Source organism: Bos taurus, chromosome 13 (genome assembly GCF_002263795.3).
Source record: "Bos taurus isolate L1 Dominette 01449 registration number 42190680 breed Hereford chromosome 13, ARS-UCD2.0, whole genome shotgun sequence".
Classification (NCBI taxonomy): domain Eukaryota; kingdom Metazoa; phylum Chordata; class Mammalia; order Artiodactyla; family Bovidae; genus Bos; species Bos taurus.
This window is the reverse complement of record NC_037340.1, coordinates 70,119,663-70,143,174: the sequence shown is the minus strand read 5'-3', so window position 1 is coordinate 70,143,174 and position 23,512 is coordinate 70,119,663. Positions and strand designations below refer to the sequence as shown.

The 23,512-nt window shown below is 43.7% G+C and overlaps 1 protein-coding gene across 9 annotated transcripts in view; it reads left to right on the top strand.

The window, feature by feature from the left end:
- The window catches only part of CHD6 (chromodomain helicase DNA binding protein 6), a 201,382-nt gene that overhangs the window by 89,084 nt on the left and 88,786 nt on the right, over positions 1 to 23,512 (top strand). For all 9 annotated transcript variants that reach the window (XM_025000625.2, XM_059892619.1, XM_059892620.1 and 6 more), the window contains 4 exons: positions 714 to 863; positions 15,980 to 16,042; positions 16,899 to 16,957; positions 17,621 to 17,738. In XM_025000625.2, the coding sequence (XP_024856393.1) occupies positions 714 to 863; positions 15,980 to 16,042; positions 16,899 to 16,957; positions 17,621 to 17,738 (390 nt within the window). The remainder of the gene's footprint in view (positions 1 to 713; positions 864 to 15,979; positions 16,043 to 16,898; positions 16,958 to 17,620; positions 17,739 to 23,512) is intronic.

Genomic DNA, 23,512 nt, shown 5'->3' with positions numbered 1-23,512 from the left:
GACTCAGCTGGCTGAGTGGATAGTTCCCGGAAGTGTTTCTGCTGCTTGGATGTGATGGGTAGAGATGAACCGTGTGTTTTTCTGCTTGAGGAAAGCCACTGGGTTGCTTTGCTGTAGGATGTTATCTCTCTTAAAGGTCATAAGTTATTTAATTATAGTCAAGTCCTTACATGGTGAGTCACGAATCTCGTTTTGTCACACTCAAGACGTCAGCTTGAATTTCAAAGGGTGGTGTTAGGAGATTCTCAAAGTAAGTCCGAATAAAATTGGTATTATTTAGTTGTTTGGAAGTACATGAAAACTCTGGTGAACTTGGAAAATTGAAAATAAACAGAAAAAAACCTGTTAAATCATTGTCATAAACCTGGAGCTTCAGGCTATGCTTGGAGATGATGAAGTTACTTCCCATCCCTGTTTCACTGGAGTGGAAACCAATTCCAGAAAGGAGGGGGAAAACACAGGTAGAGATAATAAAACACATCTCCCTGGATCCTGAGACTACACCTCCTACTCTGTGGATCCAGGAAGGTGGCTCCCTCTCCTTACCTGGGCCCCGTTTTGAGTGAGTTTAGCTCTGAAAAGAGTTGTGCTCAGGGCAGATCCTTCTGGGAAAGTCGGAGAGTGTGAGCGAGTGTAGTAAGGCGAGGGTGTCCTTGTGCGTGCTTTTCCCTTCGACTCACTGAGCGTCTCTGGCGGGTGTGTTTGTCCTGCAGAAACGACGCTCAGGACGGCAAGTGAAGCGCAGAAAATACAACGAAGACCTGGACTTCAAGGTGGTGGACGATGACGGGGAGACCATTGCCGTGCTTGGGGCCGGCCGGACGTCCGCCCTCTCAGCTTCGACCCTGGCCTGGCAGGCGGAGGTACGGCCTTTAGGCTGGACTGCTGGCCTCCACCGGACAGTCACTTCGACTTTCTGATGGAGTTGTACTGTGGCTCTTTTTCAAAGCATAAGCTCGATCACTTTAACTGCAGGTTCTGTCCTTCAGGTGGCTTCCTGCTGAACTGAAAGTTCAGGCTCTTTGTCTGGGCCTCGCAGGTCCCTCTGTCATCATACTCTCCTGAATTCACCTAAGTTCATTTTCCAGATACATGACTTTGTGTTATCTCTCTCATTATTCTCCAGCCAAAAGACTTGACTCTTTTAAAGCCATGTATCAGCCATTCTTTCCCACCTACTGCCCTTGGCCTGCGTGGTCCCTTTTGGTTGGAATGCTCTTTGCCACATGCTTCACTTGAATCTTATTTAAAGTAGACTCTTGCCCCTTGTCCTAATGATTCTTTTTTTTTTTCCCAATTAATTATTATTTATCTGACTGCACTGGGTCTTTAGTTGTGGCACACAGGATCTTTAGTTGAAGCCTGTGGGAGCTAGTTCTCTGACCAGGAATCGGACCCTGGGCCTTCTGTGTTGGAAGGACAGGGTCTTAACTACTGGACCACCAGGGAAATCCTCTGATGATTCTTTATTTCACTCCTGTTTGTTTATTTCATAGCACTTATTACAATTTATAATTGCGTTCTGATTTCATTTTATTTGTCTCTCCCATTAGAATGTAGAAGTCTGATATGGAGTAAATAGCTACTCAGTGAACGGAATCGCGTAAAGCAGTCATTACAGTTGGGACTGGGGTTACAAATGTGTATGGAGAGCCCACAGCAGGGCCAGGTCCTAGGACACAAGGATGAGTATCACGGCTTGGTCCCTGCCTCCAGGGAGTTTAATCTGGGAGAAGGAGCGTATGGCTACACTGGTATTGTGAGTTAAGTGCGGTCTTGGAAGTGTGTGCTGGATATGGTGACTGGAGGAGGAATAGACAGGAAAGGGAGGTCAGGGTTTTAGGGGAGGCATTTCCGACCTGAACCACAGCCCCATAGCCTGCTGAGTACCAGAGGTTGTGATATGACAGTTTAATGAGCTAGGTCAGACGTTGGGGTGTGATTTGAGGAGTGATGGGAGATGATCCTGGGGTAGTAGGGAGAGCCACATTATGCAAGGCCTTGGCTCTCAGCTAAAGTATTTGGCCTTCCTCCTGCAGGTTGTACAAGGGGCCTGGGGCAGTCAGAGACGCACGATGCCCATCTGTGCAGTTTAGGAATTTCCACTGGCAACAGTGTCAGGGAAGACGAGGACAGCATTTAGTCGTGGTACCCCCAGATGCTACCAGGGAAGAGGGGGTGGGAATACATGTTGAAAAGGAGGAGGTCTGAGCCAAGGAGTTTGCAGAGCAGAAAGCAGAAGCAAAAGAAGCAGCAGGCTGTGCATGTGGGATGCGCCTGATGGCCGGCAGCACATTCTGGGACACAGGCTGTCTGTTGTTATGGAGTCCCTGTTGCTGACTTGGCAGGATTCACGTTCTGCCTGTGCAGCTACAGCACAAATGCCTGTCCTTCCTCCTGGACTCCAGTGTGGCTCCTGGAGCTGAGGATGCTTTTATCCGTGCCATCCACCTTGACTCCCACATCAAGCTTTTTCATGTAATTTCTCACAGCCTTTTGCTCTGTGTCTGCATAGAAAGTAGCTAGGAGCAGGGGCCCTTGTGCCTATGTTAACAATCAGGAAATAAGCACAGAACAATCCAGGTCATAGCATTACATCGCAGCAGTGGATCAGTGATGAGCGTGTAAGAACTGATTTCGTGTCTCTCTCTGGGTCAGGGTTATCCAGCTAATGAATAGAACACCTAATAGGAATAATAATCTGAAGTAGTACAAGCAAGTAGTTAAAAGTAGTCCTTGCAAAACTTCTTTGACGTGATAGGATTACATTGCTTTACAGTGGGTCTCCTGGGACTGCCCTGTGGTCCAGCATCTAAGACTTGACGCTCCCAGTGCAGGGGTGCAGGTTCCATCCCTGGTCACGGAACTAAATCCCGCGTGTCACAGCTAGAAAGCCCACATTTTACAATGAAAATCAAAGATCTCGTGTGCTGCAACTAAGACCCAGTGTGGTCAAATGAATATTTACAGTGGGTTTCCCTTCCTTGGCGATTTTATGGTTGCTTTGGTAGTTAAAGCACTCTAAGGGGTTTTATTTACTCCTAGTAGCCATTCAGCCCAGGTCACTAACTTATTTCGGTTGTTGTTCTGACTTCTACCTGGTACCTAAAGGGCAGTAGTTTTTATCTTCACAAGGCTCTTTTTATCCTCATGAAGGGTACATTCAAGAAGGAGTTTATATGTGGTGAAACATAAGCTAGAATCTGAATCTGCATTAATTACACTTCAAAGATTGCGACTAAATTTAAAAAAGAAAGCGGCCCCAAATGTGGTTTTGGTGTTGATGTTCAGAAAAGGTAGCCATGTAGCTCTGGCCTCCACACCACAGGACAGACCCAACCACCTGCCGGGGACTGAGCGACTGACCCTAGTCGGTGCTCCATGGAGCCCTCTATTCGTGTCTGTTTTACATAGTGGGGTCTCTGGGGAGGTCTGAACAAAGATTTCCCAGACTAACACAAAGCCCAAAAGTCACGGATCTCATCTAGGATTCCAGGCAATCCTCAGAGTGTCCAGGGGCCCAGAAACCAGTAGAAGAAGATTAGACTTTTCTTCCATCCTTCTCCCAAGGCCCTTTGGAAGGGTGTCCGCCTGCTTGCAGACGGGCAGAGAAGGGGCAGAGAAGGGTGTGCAGTCAGCACCAAAAAGGCCCCGCTGCTCCCTCCCTGCTTTCTTTGTGGTGTCTTATCGGCATGCTTAGCCCACTAGTGTGGCTCCTGTCCCAACCCCAAATCGCAACCTCAGCAGTGCTTGCCTAGTGGTGAGTTGCTGCAAACGTCTTTACGCATGATTCATTCTAGCTCGGGCCTGGCAGATCAGCATAGACACCTGCTTTGAAGTCTAGAGGACAGTCCCCTGGCTGGGCAACGGGAAATATGTTCCCATCCTCACTGTGACTCCCTGCTTTCTTATTCTTTGTCAAATCCATGGCAGTGCTTGGTACAGAGACTTGCCCGGTTATGGCCCATTTACAGCATATAGATTCTTACAAGGCGGTCTCAGTTTTTGCCTCCTGCAATTGGTGTGGTTTGTGTGATTTTTGCCACTGAGACAGAAGGACTTGAATTTGAACGAGGCATCATCTCCCAGTGCTCTCTTGTGCCCGCTCTTGCGTCTTTGCAGACAGTACCCTCTGCTTTTTCTGGTCTTTGCCTGCCCCTGGCAGGTGAGCGCAGTGGTTCCCTCGCCCGGGAAACTCCCTGCTTCCCCTCAAGCTGGAGGTAAGTGCCCCTCCTCTGTCTCCCATGGCACTCCAGTACGGTTAACTCTGTCACTGTCCTTTAAACACCTGCCAGTTTTTGTTTGCCTTTGTCGAAGCCATGAACCATGTTAGGGTAGGGCTTGTAATCTTTTTCTTTTTTTTTTTTAACTTATCTCTCCAGCATGAAAAGGCTTCAATAAAGTAAACTGTACATTAAGCCCCAGGAACTATTTAGAGAAAACTATGGCACGTCCCTCCTCTATTTTGTGGTGTATTCATTATGCCTGATGTCCCCAGAACCCACCCACCACTTGTTCACAGCCCGTAACTGCACTGATGGGTCAGCGCCCCTGCCATATTGCTCTGAATATCACTCCTGATTGTTCCCGCCATCACACTGTAAACTTTTACAAAAACAAGTGTCACTTTTTAGTTGATCATAATTTTCACTTAACATAGGTAGTACTTGACATTGGGTAGTAAGTAACATAAAGACATGCATTCAGTTGTACTTAACATCTGGAAAATTTTGAAAGAGATGGGAATACCAGACCACCTGATGTGCCTCTTGAGAAACCTATATGCAGGTCAGGAAGCAACAGTTAGAACTGGACATGGAACAACAGACTGGTTCCAAATAGGAAAAGGAATACATCAAGGCTGTATATTGTCACCCTGCTTATTAAACTTATATGCAGAGTACATCATGAGAAATGCTGGGCTGGAAGAAGCACAAGCTGGAATCAAGATTGCCGGGAGAAATATCAATAACCTCAGATATGCAGATGACACCACCCTTATGGCAGAAAGTGAAGAGGAACTAAAAAGCCTCTTGATGAAAGTGAAAGAGGAGAGTGAAAAAGTTGGCTTAAAGCTCAACATTCAGAAAACGAAGATCATGGCATCTGGTCCCATCACTTCATGGGAAATAGATGGGGAAACAGTGGAAGCAGTGTCAGACTTTATTTTTTTGGGCTCCAAAATCACTGCAGATGGTGACTGCAGCCATGAAATTAAAAGATGCTTACTCCTTGGAAGAAAAGTTATGACCAAGCTAAATAGCATATTCAAAAGCAGAGACATTACTTTGCCAGCAAAGGTCCATCTAGTCTAGTCAAGGCTATGGTTTTTCCAATAGTCATGTATGGATGCGAGAGTTGGACTGTGAAGAAAGCTGAGTGCCGAAGAATTGATGCTTTTGACCTGTGGTGTTGGAGAAGACTCTTGAGAGTCCCTTGGACCTCAAGGAGATCCAACCGGTCCATTCTAAAGGAGATCAGCCCTGGGATTTCTTTGGAAGGAATGATGCTAAAGCTGAAACTCCAGTACTTTGGCCACCTCATGCAAAGAGTTGACTCACTGGAAAAGACTCTGATGCTGGGAGGGATTGGGGGCAGGAGGAGAAGGGGACAACAGAGGATGAGATGGCTGGATGGCATCACCAACTCGATGGACATGAGTCTGGGTGAACTCCGGGAGTTGGTGATGGACAGGGAGGCCTGGCGTACTGCGATTCATGGGGTCGCAAAGAGTAGGATACCACTGAGCAACTGAACTGAATCGAATGAATAAATATGCTTAAAACATTGTAGAAACAGGTACGATTCTTAACTCCTGGATTAGAAAGATGAGAATGAGGTGTTTTTCTTTCTTTCTCAGGCTCTTGTTTCCTCCACTTCTTTGTACTGGCCTGTTTTCCTGCTGGCATTTGCCTTCTTCTCACCCCAGCCCTGACTGCCACGGGCAGGCCCGGGGCAGAGTGACTGCAGCTCTGCACCAGCCCGGGTGATTCAGGACTTAGGCTGCCGTCCCACTCGGCCCAGGAGGATGGTTTTCATTCTTTCCATTTCTTCGTCGGCCACAGCACCATTTCCCACCCCGGGTCTTTCCTCCGAGTGTCTCCTGTCTTTGTTTCCTCTTGGCTGCTCCTGGCCACCAGTCCTGCTGAGGCTTTTAGTGTTCAGACAGCTGCGGTTTGCACCTTTGTCATTCCCTGCCCCAGGCCTCTGTCCCTCGCACTCCATTCCTAGGTTCATTTCCCCATTTTCTCATTTTCCCAGGGCAGTTTTTGGCTTTTCTCAGTGTCCCACTCAAGAATCTAAGGTGATTTTGCCTGTTAACTCCTGTTTTAGATCAAAATTCCTGCCTGATTTTCTTCTAAGGAATGTGGCCACATTCTGTTCTCATTTATCCCCACTCCCCATTCTGTGAAATGTTTTTTTCTATTAAGACTGTGTTCCTTGGTATCCCAATAGGCATCCTGCTTCCGCTATACTGATCCTTTCATCACATGGGCACGTTTCAGCTTTCCTTCCTGTTTGCAGTCCTCTTATGAGCCAGCATCCTTTAATGCCCAACTGAAAGAAAACACACTATTTGAAAGTCAAGCTGTTCATGCTTTCTGCTCTCTTGCTGGACTTAGGGTTACTACTGCACTGATTAGGATTTACCCCGGGCACATTTCTCAGAAAAATATGTTTTATTTTGCTTCCACTGAGAGCTAAGCCTCTGAGACTGGGCACCTTGTTTAATGTGACTTCGGACCTTCCATGGCACTTGGTAAATACTTAATGTTTTGAAAAGTGAGTTGTGTCTCACTAGAGGCTCTCCTTATTCTAGCTGAATAGAGTGAATCAGGTGGTTGGTTGAGGTTGGGAGTGATGTGAGTTGAAAATTTTTTCCCTAAGGGAAAAAATTAATTTCATGAGTTTCTGACATGAAATTGAATGAATTAAAATGGTCTTCTTTGAAGGATAATTTGAGAAAATTCCAAGAAGTTGGGAACAGATGGCTGTTATGGAAGTGTGTTCGGCAAGCAGATTTAGTTTATATCTGTGTGTATCTGTATACACTGAGTGTTTATACACACATGATCATGCTTATGCACGGTCTCTGTTTAGGAAAAAGAAATCCTGATTTTCCAGTCTTCTTCCTACTTTGATGTGTATTTTTGGTAACACTAGCCTCTTTTTTCCCTTTTATTAGGATAGAGTAAAAAAAAAAAAATCTGTTGTCAGATTTTGATGATAACTATTGATTTTTTTTTTTAATTCTATTGTTAACCCCTGTTCTTTAGTGCCAAAAAGCAAACTGAACTTTTATTTCAAATTCCTTAATTTTTACTTAAAAATTTCTCTATAACAAAGAATGCTTTAAGCCCTCCATCCTTTTAACCCTCAGAGTAAAGTTCTGAGCCTTCTTCATCCACATGTTAATGTTTCTGTGGATTGGGTCCTGGTTAAAAACTGAAGAGAAATCAACATTTTTCCATCAGAAGCCATCTTTTTCTGCTCTTCATGGTAGGTAAGAATAAGAGACTATTTGAAGGGACGTCCAGTGGTTAAGAATCCACCTGCCAACGCAGGGAACATGGATTTGATCCCTGGTCCGGGAATTAAAATCCCACATGCCATCGGGCAACTAAGCCCATGGGCCACAATTTCTGAGCCCACTCTCTCTAGAGCACATACTCTGCAACAAGAGAAGCCCCTGCAACGAGAAGCTCTCACACCACAACCAGAGAGTAGCCCCTGGTCACTGCAGCTAGAAAAAGCCCATGCATTGCAACTAAGACCCAGTGAAGCCCCCCTCCCCAAATATATAGTCGAATAAAGAAAATTCTTTTAAAGAGAGAGAGCCTATTTGAAGTCACCTGCTGGTGAGGAGAGACCATGGTTATCTCAGCATGGGTGCACTCGTGTGAAGGCTTGCTTGTTAGTCTGGTTCGTTCAGACTTGGAAGTAGGTAGGAAAGGTAGTTGGCAGTGATGAAAGTCTAAGGCTAATAGACATGTAGCTTGTTTCCGAAGCCTCTTCTGATTTGGCCAACTGCTCTGGCTCTGTGTGCCCGTAGCACTTGCTCTATACTGCTGTTCCCATGTTGCATTGTAAAATCTCTTAACATTACTTATTCAGAAATATTTATTGAGCGCCTACTACTATTGGGCACCAAGGTCTGTTCTGAGCGCTGGAGATAACATCAGGGAACAAAAGAGCCGGAAGTCCCTGCCCTTGTGGAGGGAGCCTGTTGCATGCACACAGCCCATCTCCTCCTCCAGATGTTTGCCAGGTTTTCAGCCTACGTGGGGTGTCAGGCCAAAGGGCTAAGCTCAGAACTTCCAAAGGGTAGAAATAACTTGGGAGAGGCTGGTTATCAACCTGGAAAGAGTAAAATTGTGTAGTGTGTACATGGTGGTAAGTGCTATGGAAAAAAAAAACATCAGAATAGGAGTGTTACGCAATTCAAGAATGAAGGTTGCAATTTTAGATAGGGTGATCAGTGTTGGCTTCACAAAGGTAATGTATGATCCAAGAACTAAAGGAAGTAAAGGAGTGAGGGAGTCATGTAGGAAGAAGAGGATTTCAGGCAGACGGAATAGCAGAGTCCTGAAGGTGGAAACGTGCCTGGTGTGTATGAGGGACAGACAAGGACACCTGAAAGGTGACAGAGGAGGTGAGAGGCTGGGGACGCATTCCGTGGGCTTCTGAAGACCTTTGGGAGACTTTAGGTTTTACTCCCAAGTTGAAAGAAAAGCAGTTTAAGCAAAAGGATGACTTAAATGAAGGGGCCATTCTGATAGTTGTGTTGAGAATAGACCAGTAGGACAGGCTGGGTAACAAAGTGATTACTTAAGAGATGACTGGGAATAATCTGGGTGAGAGATGAAGGTGGTTTAGACCAGGGTAGAAGCAGTGGAGGTGGTGAGAAATGGCTGGGTTCTGAACATACTTCAAAGGTAAACTCAACAGGATATCTTGGCTGATGAGATAGGGTATGTGGCACAAAAAGAGAGGAGTTGGGAATTACAGGATTTTGAGACTGAACATCCAGAGGGATAGAGTTCTTTTTAATTCAATTGTAAGAAAACTGTAGTTTGAAGGGGTAGGGTTGGTGGCTTGGCTGAGAGACTAAGAGTTTGGTTTGTGGACATCTGAAGTGTGAAATATTTCTGAAATAGTCAGGTGCTGATGACAAATAACAGTTGGATAAAGGAGTCTATAATTATGGGGTTCTAAGCTGGATTAAATAACTATGGCAGTCCGGACAACATGCACACATGCGAGTTACAGTGCTTCAGTCACGTCTGACTCGTTGCGACCATATGGACAGTAGTCCATCAGGCTCCTCTGTCGTGGGATTCTCTAGGCAAGAACTCTGGAGGGGATTGCCATGCCTTCCTCCAGGAGATCTTTCTGACCCAGGGATAGAACCTGCATCTGTTGCATCTCCTACATTGACAGGCGGCTTCTTTATCACTAGCACCACCTGGGGAGCCCAGGATAAATAAATATGGCAGGCAAGACACATATAGCCAGTGTTTAAAACCATGAGACTGGATGGGATCACCTAGAGAATGAATATAGATAGAAAAGAAAGCCCCACAACTAGGCCCTAGGGAACTGCAGAAATAAGAGTTAGCGTTGGAGGATTCTATTTTCAGGTAAGAAATAGTTGGGCATGGCAGGCCAACACTCGCTGCAAGGGGGAAGAAAAAGGTAACTTGCAAAGAACATATTTTTAAAGACATCAGATAGCTGTGGAAGCAGTAAGAATGAGATGCACTAAAATTCCAGACGGAGAAGAGCTCTTCCCTAGATGAGCTGACCGTTGCTGACTGTTTTCTTCTCTGGATGTATTCTGTAATTCCGGGCAGGGGCTGAGTATCAGGCTGGGCCCAAACAGAGACCTGCTCTGGGTTGACGAGAAACATCTGACCCTGCTGGTGATTGATTATGCAGGGCTGATGAAATGATTGGGAACTAGGGGAATCCCCAAAGCAAGGAGCCTTCCACAGGCGACATTTGCTGAGTTCTGGGGTAGTACAAGAAGTGGGTGGCCGAACCAGAAGGCAAATTGAAATCTCACAGTCTTGCATTATTTAGGAGATAAAATCTCACTGAAAGGATGGATCTACTGCAAAACAAAACTGAATCTCCCTTAAGAGAGATTGTTAACCTGCTTGGGATTGGAAAACTCAAGGCTGAGGAGTAAAAAGACCTGCCGAGTTTACAGTCAAGTGACTGTGGGCATTTGTTCTCAAGGAATAGATCAAACAAGAGATGGACTGAGTCTTAACAGAACGGTGACCCAGTCCTGACCCAACAGAGCCTGATTGGACTGGACCAGTGGGACCCATTCCTTCTCCCTGTTCATCAAGGAGAAAATAGGAAGCATTTGGAGCTGCTGTGATTCTTTTGTTCACAATATTCACCGTACAATGAAAAATTATTAGACATTGAAAAGGCTGGGAAATTGACTAACAATCAGGAATATTAATGAAAGCAAAGCCCAGATGATCCAGATAATGGAGTTAGTAGAAAAAAATTTTTTTGAATTACTATGATTAATGTAATCCTCTATTTAAAGAAAATAGAGAAAATGATGGACAAAATAAGTTTTAAAGTAAAGAATTCCAACAGAGAATTGAAGCTATAAAGAGAATCAGATCAATGCTGTAAAACTGAAAATTTGTAAAATTCATACCACAATAGGTAAGTTTAAAAGCAGATTAGATATAATAGAAGATAAGATTAGTGACTTTGAAGACAGATCAGTAGAAAATTTCTAAACTGACATACAGAAAAATGAATGGAAAGAACAGAGCAAAGCATAAATGCATAGAGACCACTGGGATGCAGGAAAAGGTCTGATGCTCTGATTAGCATCCTAGATATAGAAAAGGAAAGGTCAATCACTTAGTCATGTCCAACTCTTTGCAACCCCATGGACTGTAGCCTGCCAGTCTCCTCTGTCCATGGGATTCTCCAGAATGCTGGAATAGGTTGCCATTTCCTCCTCCAGGAGATCTTCTCCACCCTGGGATCAAACCTGGGTCAGTGGAGAGCCAAAAAGTCCCCCAAACTGATGGAAGATATCAATCAGTAGATTCAATGTTAGGTAACCCCCAAGCAGGAAAAACACACAAAAGAAAACCATACCTAGGCATATCTTAAACTGTAGAAACCAGATACTAAAAGAATATCTTATAAATCACTAGATAAAAACTGACAGCTAATATTATATTAAATGGTATAGTATTGAATGCCTTCCCTCTGAATTAGCAAGTAAGAAAAAGATTCCACTATTCTCATTTATATTCAGAAATACATTGGAGGTCCTGCGCTAAGGAGAAGAAATACAGGCATGCTTTATTTTATTGTTCTTTGCCATATTGCATTTTACAGATGCTGCCTTTTTTTTTTTTTTGAAGTCTGAAGGTTTATGGTAACCTTGTATCAAACAAATGTATTGGCACCATTTATAATATACTAATATTACAATATACCTTTTACAGTATACTTATTTTATAAACTAGCAACATCAAATCAGGGATGGAAAATTGTAAAATGCCACTTATGATACTGTCAAGGTATTAGATACCCTGAAGTAACTCTCAAAAGATACATAAGCCCTCTGTATGAAAAACGTGGCTGAAACAAATGAAAGAAGCCCTAAGTAAATGGAGTGATATGTGACACGCACGTATTCAAAATTAAGCTATCTGGAATTCAGTCCCCGTCCAAATCTAGGCAGGGTGCTTTTTTGTTGGAAATTGATGATGGAACTACAGATCTACCCTATCCAAGGTGATCTTGAAAAGGAAGAACCCAGTTGGAAGACTTACAATCCATACTTTGTAATCAGTTTACAAAAATGAAGACAGGGTAGTGTTGCCATAAGAACACATAGACCAGTGGGCCAAAAATAGAGCTGTATGTGGCTTCTGAGCACTTGAAATAGCCTAGTTCGAAATGAGATGTGCTCAACAAAGTACAGAATAGAGTTTTAAAGACTCAGTATGAGAAGAAGAATGTAAACTATTTCATTAATAGTTTTATATTGATTGCATGTTGAAATGATATTTTGGCTATGTTAATTAAAATATTGTGAAAATCAAATTCATCTGTTTTTAAATGCAGCTACTGTTGTCATTCAGTCACTAAGTCATGTCCGACTCTTGGTGACCGCATGAACTGCACCACACCAGGCTTCCCTGTTTTTCTCTCTCTCCTGGAGTTTGCTCAAACTCACGTCCATTGAGTCAGTGATGTCTTCCAACCGTGTCATCCTCCGTCGCCCCTTTCTCTTCTTGTCTTCAACCTTTCCCAGCGTAAATGTGGCTATAAGAAAATTTAAAACTATGTATGTGGCTTATTTGTGGCTTTGCTGGCAGCAAAGATTCGTTCAATGGACATAAAAATACAAAAGAGAAAAGAAAGGTGAATCATAGAGAACTTCTCTTCATCAAAAGACACATCTACAGTTTGAGAGGGCAAACTATAGATTGATAGAAAAAGTATAGATCATAACAGAGGACTCATTCAGAAATACAAAAAGATATAAACTTGCAAATATAAAGAATTCTTGACAAAAAAAAAAAGAACGATTTTTAAAATAGGCAAATGACTTGAATAGAAGCCTCATAGGGCCAATAAGCATATGAAAAGATGCTCAGCACCTTCTAATTATCAGGGAAATGTGAGTTAAGGAGGGGATGTGAGATTTGAACTCTAAAGAAAGCTGAGTGCTGAAGAATTAATGCTTTTGAACTATGGTGTTGGAGAAGACTCTTGAGAGTCCCTTGGACTGCAAAGAGACCCAACCAGTCCATCCTAAAGGAGATCAGTCCTGGGTGTTCATTGGAGGGACTGATGTTGAAGCTGAAACTCTAATACTTTGGCCACCTGATGCAAAAAGCTGAATCATTTGAAAAGACCCTGATGCTGGGAAAGATTGAGGGCAGGAGGAGAAGGGGACAACACAGGATGAGATGGTTGGATGGCGTCACTGACTCAATGGACATGAGTTTGGGTAAATTCCGGGAGTTGGTGATGGACAGGGAGGCCTAATGTGTTGCAGTCCATGGGGTCGCAAAGAGTCAGATGTGACTCAACTGAACTGAGTACACATCCATTGGAATGGCTGAAGTTTTCAGTACTCGTGATATCAAGTCAGTTAGAACTCCCATGCACTGCTGCTGGATGTAAAAATGGTTGCAACTACTTTGGAAAAAGTTCTGACAGTATCCCTCAAAACTAAACATATAACCAACCTCATAACCTAGCGATTGCCTTCCTGTGTATATATCCAAGGTAAGCGAGTGCATTTATATGAACATTGAAAGCAACCCAAATATTCCTTAGCAATAGCATGGATAAATAAGTGGTGGGTAAATAATTTATACAATAAAATACTGCACAGTGATACAGGAGAATAAACCACATGCTATATGATTCCATTTGCATGAAACTTAATAACAGGCAAAACTAATCAATGGTGGTAGAAGTCTGAAGAGTGGTCATGTCTAGAAGGGGGCGTGAGGATCTTCCAAGAATGTTGAAAATTTAATATAACTTTATCTCGGGGGGACTTCACTGTATATGTGTACATGTAAAACGTCGATAATTGTATGCTGGAGATCTCTGCATGCTGTATGTATGCCATACCTCAGTCACTTACAGCCTTGTGTGGGTGTGCCTGGCCGTTCCCCGATGAAGACTATAGCGCATTTATTTCTGTAAGACCAGTACGTAAACTCAAAAGACATGCAGTAAATAACGGGGAAAGTTTAGGAAGGAAATGAAGTGGTAAGGAAGGAAGCCGGGTCATTAATCTAGTTTCCTTTAACCCGGACCCTGTTCCTTTGCTTGCTGTCCACTTGTCATAGTCCAAGCTCTGTTTGTTGGCTGCAAGATTGGGGTTGTGATTTTACTGCTCAGGAAAGGACATCTAGTTTGGGCCCTTCACTGGTAGCCATCTGGACAAGAGAAGTTAAGTCCAGGTATATGGAAAAAGAGGGAGGCTTTAATTATATGATATAGATCAAGAATAACCCTTTATCTTTCCTTTGTAATCCATCTGTCTTCTGTGTTATTTAGCATTCAACCAATATTCATTGATCACCCACTGTTGTCTGGCTTTCTCAAGGTATCTAGCTACACCAGTGAGTAAAACAAATAAGGATCCCTGCCATTACAGGCTAGCGTGATGGGAGAAGACGGCAACCCACTGTGAACTGCCGCCGCCTCCTTTTCTTGTGCATAAGAATCAAGCAGAGCAAATATACTTAGAGGAAATCAAAAGCCGAGTCTGTATCCAGCCCCAGTTCACTGATCTTCCGGTTGAGCAGTGGGAAAAGACTTGTCATTTTAGATTAACTTCACAATGCCATGTGTCCAGGGGGACATAATGAATATGCGTAGCCTTTGGGAGCATCTGTCAGCGCCTGCTGATTTCCATACTTCTCTTCCACCATCTGCCCTGCTTGTCGTTTTTTTTACTATCAGTTTTCTGGGAAAAGCTTGATTTAAGTTCTTAGAAAATATGTTTTCTGTAACGGTGTGACTTTGGGATAGTTGAGCCCTAGAATGGGTAGACTGAAGGCAATGATAATGCAGCACAAATCATCCTTTTGGAAAGTCCTGAGAAGGAACCCAACTAGTTATTCTGAGAGTTAGAGTTGGGGGGTGTGTTCTTTTCATGCACTGTTCTAAGTCTCATATTGTGATAAATGCTAGATCTGGAAAAGTCATATAGTGCAGTTGAAACCACTGAAATAAAACTGCTCAACTGAAATCTTAGGAAGAACATTTAACAGGAGTGTTTTTGTAAGTTTATTGTTTATTTTATTTTTATTTTTTAATTTCTGTTTAATTTTATTTATCTTTAGTTGTAGCACGTGAATTCTTATTTGCAGCATGTGGGATCTAGTTCCCAGTGAGAGGAAAAAAAGTGAAAGTCACTGAGTCATGTCCAACTCTTTGCGATCCCATGGACTGTAGCCCATGAGGCTCCTCTGTCCATGGAATTCTTCAGGCCAGAATACTGGAGTTGGTCCCATTCCTATCTCCAGGGGATCTTCCTGACTCAGGGATTGAACCTGGATCTCCCACATTGCAGGCATATTCTTTACCATCTGAACCACCAGGGAAGCCCTAGTTCCCAGACCAGGAATCAAACCTGGGTTCCCTGCTTTGGGAGTACAGACTCTTAGCCATCGGACTATCAGAGAAGTCCCAAGTTTGTTGTTTTTTTAAATGCAAATTTTTTTAAAATCAAGTACTCCTCTGTAGAGATTTCCTGGAGATTAGAAAATGTTGATGTGTATCTAGGGTAGAAAGGAAGTAATTAAATTGTTTCCAGTTGGGATTTGTAGTCAAAGGATGATCAGTAAAACAGAAAGTGATTTCCAGGTACAGAGGGGAACAGTGATACCATTTAGTAGAGAATAGTTTTGCCTTACATTTGCCTAACGCTTACTGTCCAAAAAATGTTTTCACATGCCATCTTATCCTCCCAGTAACCTAGTGAGATATGTATTTTTAATTCTTATTTTAATAGATTTGAAACTAAGAGATGTTAATTGACTTGCCCAAAGTCAACAGCTGGAAGGTGTCAGAATTGGGGCCTTCTGCTTCTGAAGCCCCCAGACTCTTTCATATTACGCTTTTCTGAAAATTTTATGCAGTAACATGTAAGCAGTTTGGGCAGAGAAGGGAGGTCCCAGGACCAATTTTAATAATGCTAAAGGCAGCTCTGAAGTCAAGAATCTGCAAAGCAGAGTAACTTCCCTGCTCACGTGGGAGGGGAAGTGGGAGGATCGTGCACAGAGGTTAGACTCTACCATCTTTGCATCACTCTGAGCTGGCAGGATGGAGGCCTCTGTACTCAAAGGTGAACCTTTGGACCAAGTAGTATCTATTGTAGCATTTCTTGTAGAATTATTTCATGGCTTCTGTGGTGCCAGTAATCCACTCTCTCTCTCACCTCTGTCTTCAGGAGCCTCCAGAAGATGACGCAAACATCATTGAGAAGATCCTGGCATCTAAGACTGTCCAGGAGGTTGGTGGCTGATGTTTCTGGCTTGTGTGTCTCTAGCGCACATTACACCCTCTGTTAAAAGATGTCTCTGGAATGGTCCTTCTCAGCTGGACCGAGAGCTAGGCAGAAGCGCTTTTGGGCTAGTTGACACTTAGGTTTACCTCTGTAGAAGATTTTAGGACATGAAATTCTTAAATATTTGAGTATGACCCAAATTGATGTTTTTCTTCCCTGTGATCCTACTGATAGGTATTGACCTCTTAGTTGCCACAGCTCACTGAAAGTCATCAAAGACCCAAGAAGAAGAGATGGGGAAAGACTCCCAGTGCAAACACCTTTTCCTTTCCATGTCTTCAGGGCTGTCATAGGGAACTTCTAGAGAAAATCCCTGGTGTGATAGAGCATAAGAACATAGTGTCAGCGAGAGCATGGTTTCATTTTTACCTTGAGGATTTATGAGACTTCCTCGCTTTGAGTGAACCCCTCTGGAGTGTGTGGGGAACAAGCAGGGGGTCGGGGGAGGGTAGGACGGGTTGGCAGGGACACTGGAAATGCATGTTCTCACTTTCACAGCAGCTCTCAGAGCCCTGGGCCAGTTGGGGTTTTTCAGCTGAGTGCCCTCCTAGCCCAGATCTCGCAGTGACACCAGGAGGATTTTTTTTTTTTTTTTTTTTTTTTAACGTTATAGCTTAGCTGTGTGTTCAGCCTTTAGAAAGTCTGCTCCAGAGCTGCCAAAAAAACCCGGCCTGGTAAAATACAAATATCCTCGAGAAACATGTTCTAAATCAAGAAGGAGCACTTGATTTACCTTTCTCATCTGGTACTTAAGAATGGTCCACAGGGATCTAGGCTGATAACGGCTTGCTTTGGGTTACAGGTCCACCCGGGAGAACCCCCATTCGACCTGGAGCTGTTCTACGTCAAGTATAGAAATTTGTACGTCTCTTTAATGTATTCTTTGTATTTGGATGTTATATGACTAAAATGTCTTTCCCTCATCCCATCATTATCTTCTATATTTTCCAAGAATGGCCCCTAATGTGTGACTCACAGACCTCAGTTGGCTCAAGTTCACCTTAGGGGGCAGTGCCCAACTTTGTGTATAGAGTCACCTGGAGAAATTTTTAAAACTACTGAAGCCCTTGCTGCCCTCAAGGCCGGTTGACTCCTTCTCTGGATGTAGTTCCCAAGGGTTGACGTGTTTTAAAAACTCCCTGTGCGGTTCCTGTTTGCACACAATGTGGAGAATCACAGTCCTATAGCCTATACTTTTCTGCTCTCTTGCATTTTCCCTTTTTTCTCTGCTTGTGCCCACTTACTAATGTGCATGAATGCTAGCCTCCCTATACCTGCCCTGCCTCCAACTGTGAGCCAGTTTCTCTAGAAGCCACAGAGTGACCAGTTGCTTGGAATTGCTGTCTTGTCCTGGTTCAGTTTTTGTCCTGAAGGGCAAGGCCCTTCTAAGTCCAGTCTCCGGCGGTTCCACAGCAAGCCACTCAGCTGCTGCTATGGTAGATGGTCACCCTGGTTACTGAAACTTTAAAGTCTGATTATTTGCTGGTTCTACACTCGTCTCACAATCTGTATGTCTTTGGATAGTTCCTACTTACACTGTAAATGGGCCACAATGGAAGAACTCGAAAAGGACCCTCGCATCGCACAGAAGATCAAGCGATTTAGGAATAAGCAAGCCCAGATGAAGCACATTTTTACTGAGGTGAAGCGTTACTTATTAATTTGATCACTGCTTTTCCTGCAGTATTAGATCCCAGGTTTAAGTTTCTTTAAGTCGAAGTCCCATGCAGATCTATTGCTTAGGCGTGCCCTGATTTGAGATGCAAGTTGTCCAGATTTAAGTCAAAGAAAATGGAATAAGGCTCAAACTTTACAAATGATAACTCCTAAGGATCTGCATCTTGGTTACATTCTAGACAAAAGGAATGTGTTCACAATTTTTTCATTTCCTTCCTCCCCCTCCCCAAAAGGGTAATTCCAAGAATTAATGCTTGGGTGTAAAATAGAAACAAAGCCAAAATGTTAGAAAATAAGTAAATAAATATATCAACTTGGGAATTTCTAAGTGTAGTAAGAGGAAGGATTGATGGATTTGGATATCAGAACATCTTTAGTGTCTATAAATTGGAAAATAACCACAAATCTTAAAGTAAGTACATATATACATATATGTATTTCCTAACTGTATCCATGCATACCTACATACAACTGGGCTTCCGTGGTGGTTCAGACAGTAAAGAATCTGCCTGCAATGCAGGAGACCTGGGTTTGATCCCTGGGTCAGGAAGATCCCCTGGAGAAGGGACTGGCAACACACTCCAGTACTCTTGCCTGGGAAATCCCATAGACAAAGGAGCCTGATGCGCTACAGTAGCCCACGGGGAGTCAGAGGTGACGGGCACTTTCACTTTGGAATCCCATAGACAAAGGAGCCTGATGCGCTACAGTAGCCCACGGGGAGTCAGAGGTGACGGGCACTTTCACTTTGGGCCTCCCAGGTGGCACTAGTAGTAAAGAGCTCCCTGCCAGGAGCCATTAGAGGTGCGGGTTCAGTCCCCAGGTTGGGAGATCCCCTGCAGGAGGGCATGGCAACCCACTCCAGTACTCTTCCCTGGAGAATTCCATGGACAGAGGAGCCTGGCGGGCCACAGTCCATAGGGTCACGAAGAGTCGGACACGACTAAAGCAACTTTCCATGCGTCTACGTATAAGGCATGCATTCTTATCCAGTATGGAAACCTTACTTACATTTGCATAGACACAGACATGATACACACTCATATACATATGACAAAAGCTTTAATGATAAAAAATGCTCTTATAATTCAAAAAGGAAAATACATAGAGACATAGACATAAAAAACAGATATGTGGATACAGGGAAGTGGGATGGATTGGGAGACTGAGATTGACAGACATACACTGCTGTATATAAATAGGTAACTAATGAGGTCCTATGGTATCACACAGGGAACTCTACCCAGTGCTCTATGGTGACCTAACTGAGAAGGAAATCCAAAAAAAGAGGGGATTTATGTATATGTGTAGCTGGTTCACTTTGCTGTACAGTAGAAACTAAAAATTGTAAAGCAACCATATTCCAATAAAAATTAAGAAAAAAAGAAAAGTACAAAATCCTAAATGGAAAAAAATGGACAGATTATTGGGGAATTCAGGAAAGGGGGGGAAATTATTTACTAATCATACCAAAAAAAAAAGTAATCAATTTCATTAGCAGCCAAAGAAATGCAAATCTTGTAGTTTTCACTTACCAGATACTGGAAGGTTTTAGAAATAAGCATCATCCATTGCTGGTGAAGGTGTGTGGAAAAGACCCTCTTGTCATCGCAGCTTGGGAGCATAACCTAGGATGCCCTCTCAGGAGAGCAGGTTGACAGCATATGTCAAATGCCTCAATATCTGCATAGCCCTTGTCCCAGCAGTTCTAATTCCATCATTTATTTTTAAGGAAACTATCAGATCTTGGAGCAAAGACTTAGCTATGATAAACAGTTTATGTTGGTGAAAAATTGAAAACAAGCATAATGTTAGGTAACAAATACTATTAAATTATGATACATTTCAGAGTGTAGTACTGCGCAGCTAGTAAAAGTGATACTGGAGGACGGTTATTAATGTCAATAGGAAGGGGCTTAATGTTGTAAACTACTGTTAATTGAAAACGTTAGGCTCCTACAGCATGTGAGAGTTCCATTTTGGGAATGGTTGTTCTTCAGTCGCTTAGTTGTGTCCAACTCTTTGGGAACCCATGGACTGCAGCATGCCAGGCCTCTCTGTCCTTTACCATCTCTTGGAGCTTGCTCAAACTCATGTCCATCAAATCAGTGATGCCATCCAACCATCTCATCCTCTGTCATCCCCTTCTCCTCCTGCCTTCAATCTTTCCCAGCATTGGGGGTGAGAGTGGGAGGTGGGTGTGCAGGGGCAAAGAATCACCATAAAAATGCATAGAAAATGTCTGAGTTTATGTAAAAACACTGACCTAATTTTCTCTATTCAGTAGGATCGTGGTGATTTCTATTTTCTTTAACATGTAATTTTTCAATCTTATACAGACAACTTACGAAGAAAAAACAATATAAATTATTTTTTAAATGTAGTCACAAATAAGATGCCATCAAATCATAGCAAACTGCCACACATAACTTACCAGTTCATTGTTCGCATGGTGCTCCTTTTCCCACAAATGCCAAAAACCTATTTTAGGACAGTGTCAGTAAGTGTTCTTTTTGTCCCAATATGGACTCCTTTCTCTTTAGCTTCAACGTTTGGCCCCAGGCCTCTCCAGGCTCGTTGTAAAGCCTGTGAGAACTGTTTTTTATGGCATCATTCCTCTGATAGAGCATCAGGGAAAGGAAGGGCTGGAATTGGAAAAGCCGTCCTGAAGCCCTGTTGGACGCTCTCCCTGGGTTCCCAGAACATCGCACTCACACCTCTGTTTTAGCGAGGATTTGCAGCGTAGCGACTTGTTTACAGGTCTGGGTCTGCCATTCTGAGCCCTGTGAGACAGACAGGGCCTCGCCTTCCTTGTGTTTCCCTCTAGGACACCAGACGCAGGCTCTGTGCTCAGTCACCATTTGGCTGTGCCCAGGCTGGTGAGGAGGGTTTGGTGAGGAGGGTTGCCTGCTTAGACCCTGTAGCATTCCTGTCTCCCTGGAATAAAGTCCAGACTCCTCAATGCAGTCTATGAAGCCCCATGAGTCTAGTTTCTGATTTATGCCCAAGGGAGTGATTTTTTTTTTTTTTTTTTCTTCCCTTGGTTGGGTATTGAAAGAGAAAACTGTGTTAGGATGTGTAGAAATACCATAGTGGGAGTCCCTGGTGAGACCCTGGTGAGAATGGACAGTTACGGGAGGAGATTGGAGGCCACTATGAGAGGAAGGGAAATTGGGAAGTAGTTGCTATAACGCTGTCTTCAGTCTTGACCTGGTCGACAGTTTTACTCATAACTTGCATAAATGATATTCTTGTAAATAATAACCTAGTTCTGAATAGAGCTTCTTCATACACATTACTTCCAACTGCTTTATAAGATAGCCAGGGGCACGTGTAAAGGAGAGTCAGGCTAGAAGGCTGAGCGTTTCCCACACCCCACGGGGCTGGAGACCTGTTAACCCCTGACTCCTCAGCACCAGACCCAGCACTGGGAGAATGAATGACAGAATCCAGGTTCAGGTTCACCTGGACAGGCAAGGATGAATTAAATCATGCAGATGGCAATAAGTAAATGTAATGGCTCACATTGGTATTGTAAAGATCTTTACAACTTTGGAGTAGGGAAGATGACTGGATGGCAGCTCAAGGGACGAAGTTTACTCTGAACCAAGAGCTGGTGGCTCAGTGGTAAACAGTCCGCCTGCCAATGCAGGAGACCACAAGTTCGGTCCCTGGGTTGGAAGGATCCCTTGGAGAAGGAAATGGCAACCCACTCCAGTATTCTTGCCTGGGAAATCCCATGGACAGAGAAGCCTGGTGGGCTACAGTCCATGGGGTCACAAAAGAGTTGCTTCAGACTGAGCGACTGAACAACAGCAGCAAGAGTAGGGTGGGGCTTAAAAGGTGCCAGTAATCCTAGATGGCACCCTGCTTGCCATGCTCTGTTCTCTTCTGAGTATTGTGCTGATGTGGGTACCGGGATTCAGTGAGAGACTTTGTAAAGCCTGAGGGCAGCTGGGGGAGGACTGTTAACAGTGGGCAGAAGCATGTCTGAGTGATCGAGAGCAAAGGTGGACAGTGAACGCCCAGTGCTGGCGCCCCCCAGCACCCACACCCACAGGTGTCCACGCACTGCTGAACGTCCTTGGGCCAACTGAATAGCTCCTCTGCACTCAGCATCCTTTGTTTTCGTAAATCAGAAATCCTCCTAACCCTCACGATACCCAGGAGGATTAAATGACACAGTGTTGACGAAAGTGCTTGGCATGGTCCCCACCCCACGGTCACTGCTCCACAAAGGTTAGCTCTGCATCACCGAGGGATCTGGAAACATGGCATCTGAAGAACACTGAACACCTGGGGTGGGGAGGTATTTAGATAGAGAGGAGAGAATCACTTGGCTACTGCTTCTGTAGAGGAAGCAGTTCACTCCAGTGAGTCACAGTTCCAGGAGGAAAATTAGGCAGTAATTTGATAGTGATAATGATAAAGATTGTGATGCTACTACTGAACAGGCAGAGGTAAAGCTGTCTTGGCAGTGGGTCAGGTCTCAGAGGGCAATAAATTCCTGAACATGGGAATAATTGAATCCGAGGGTGGATTTGCCAGGGTTGCTGTAAGAAGTGTTCCTGTATAGATTGGAAGGTGAAACTATATAGCTCCTAAAGCGCCTTCTAGCTTAAGGGGCAGTGAGAACACCCCTGCAGTTCGGAGGAGGGCTTCTGGGCAAGAAAGACCTGGGTAGGCGTTCCAGTCCACGTGGCTTTGGGACCCTGGCCACAGGACATATTTAACCTCTCTGAGTCAGTTCTCTCATCTCTAAAGTATTTACAGCACTTACTGCGCCATAAAGTAGTTTAGAGGCTTACATGAAAGCACTGGACACACACTGAATATTTTGCTTATTACTGTTCTTATAAGTACACTATGCGGGGCGGGGGGGGGGGGTCGGGGCGGGAAGCACAGTCTATTTAACTGTAAACAAGTCCTAAGAGTACAGCTCAATGAACCTTTACAAAATAAACACTCCTGTGTAACCACCACCTAGATCAAGGAATAGAACATTATCAGTATCCCCGGAAGCTCCCCTCATGCATCCATCCAGTTATTAACTGTTATTGGTGTGAAGAAGAAAAAGAAACTGACATTCCGGATTTCCATGGGTTATCTCTGGAAATCCTCTTTGTGCTGATTTTTGCTCAGTACTTAATAACCCTGGAGGAGGGCAAGACAACCCATTCCAGTGTTCTTGCCTGGAGAATTCCATGGACAGAGGAACCTGGCAGGCTATAGTCCAAAGAGTCGGACACGACTGAGTGACTTAGCATGCACGCGTTGGAATGACCAATAGGAAACCCTTACCCGTGGTACAACCTGCAAGGTGTGCTTCTGCCTTTAAATGTAGTCCTGAAGGGCAGGATTTGGGGACAGTGAGAAAAGTTGGTGAGTTGACTTATTTAAGCAAACCTCCTTTTTTTGTTGTTTTTTTAATTTATTGGAATGTAATTGCATTACAGTGTTCTGTTACTAAGACAGCCTCTTCAATAAGTAGTGCTTGGGAAACTGGGCAGCTTTACATAAAAGAATGAAGTTAGATTACTTTCTAATATCATACTCAAAAATAAATTCAAAATGGATTAAAGACCTCAGTGTAAGGCCAGAAACTACAAAACTCTTAGAGAACAACTTAGAACAGTCTTGGACATAAATTGCACCTAGATCCTCTTGACCCACTTCCTAGAGTCATGGAAATAAAAATAAACAAATGGGACCTAATTAAACTCAAGCAGACCTTTTCAT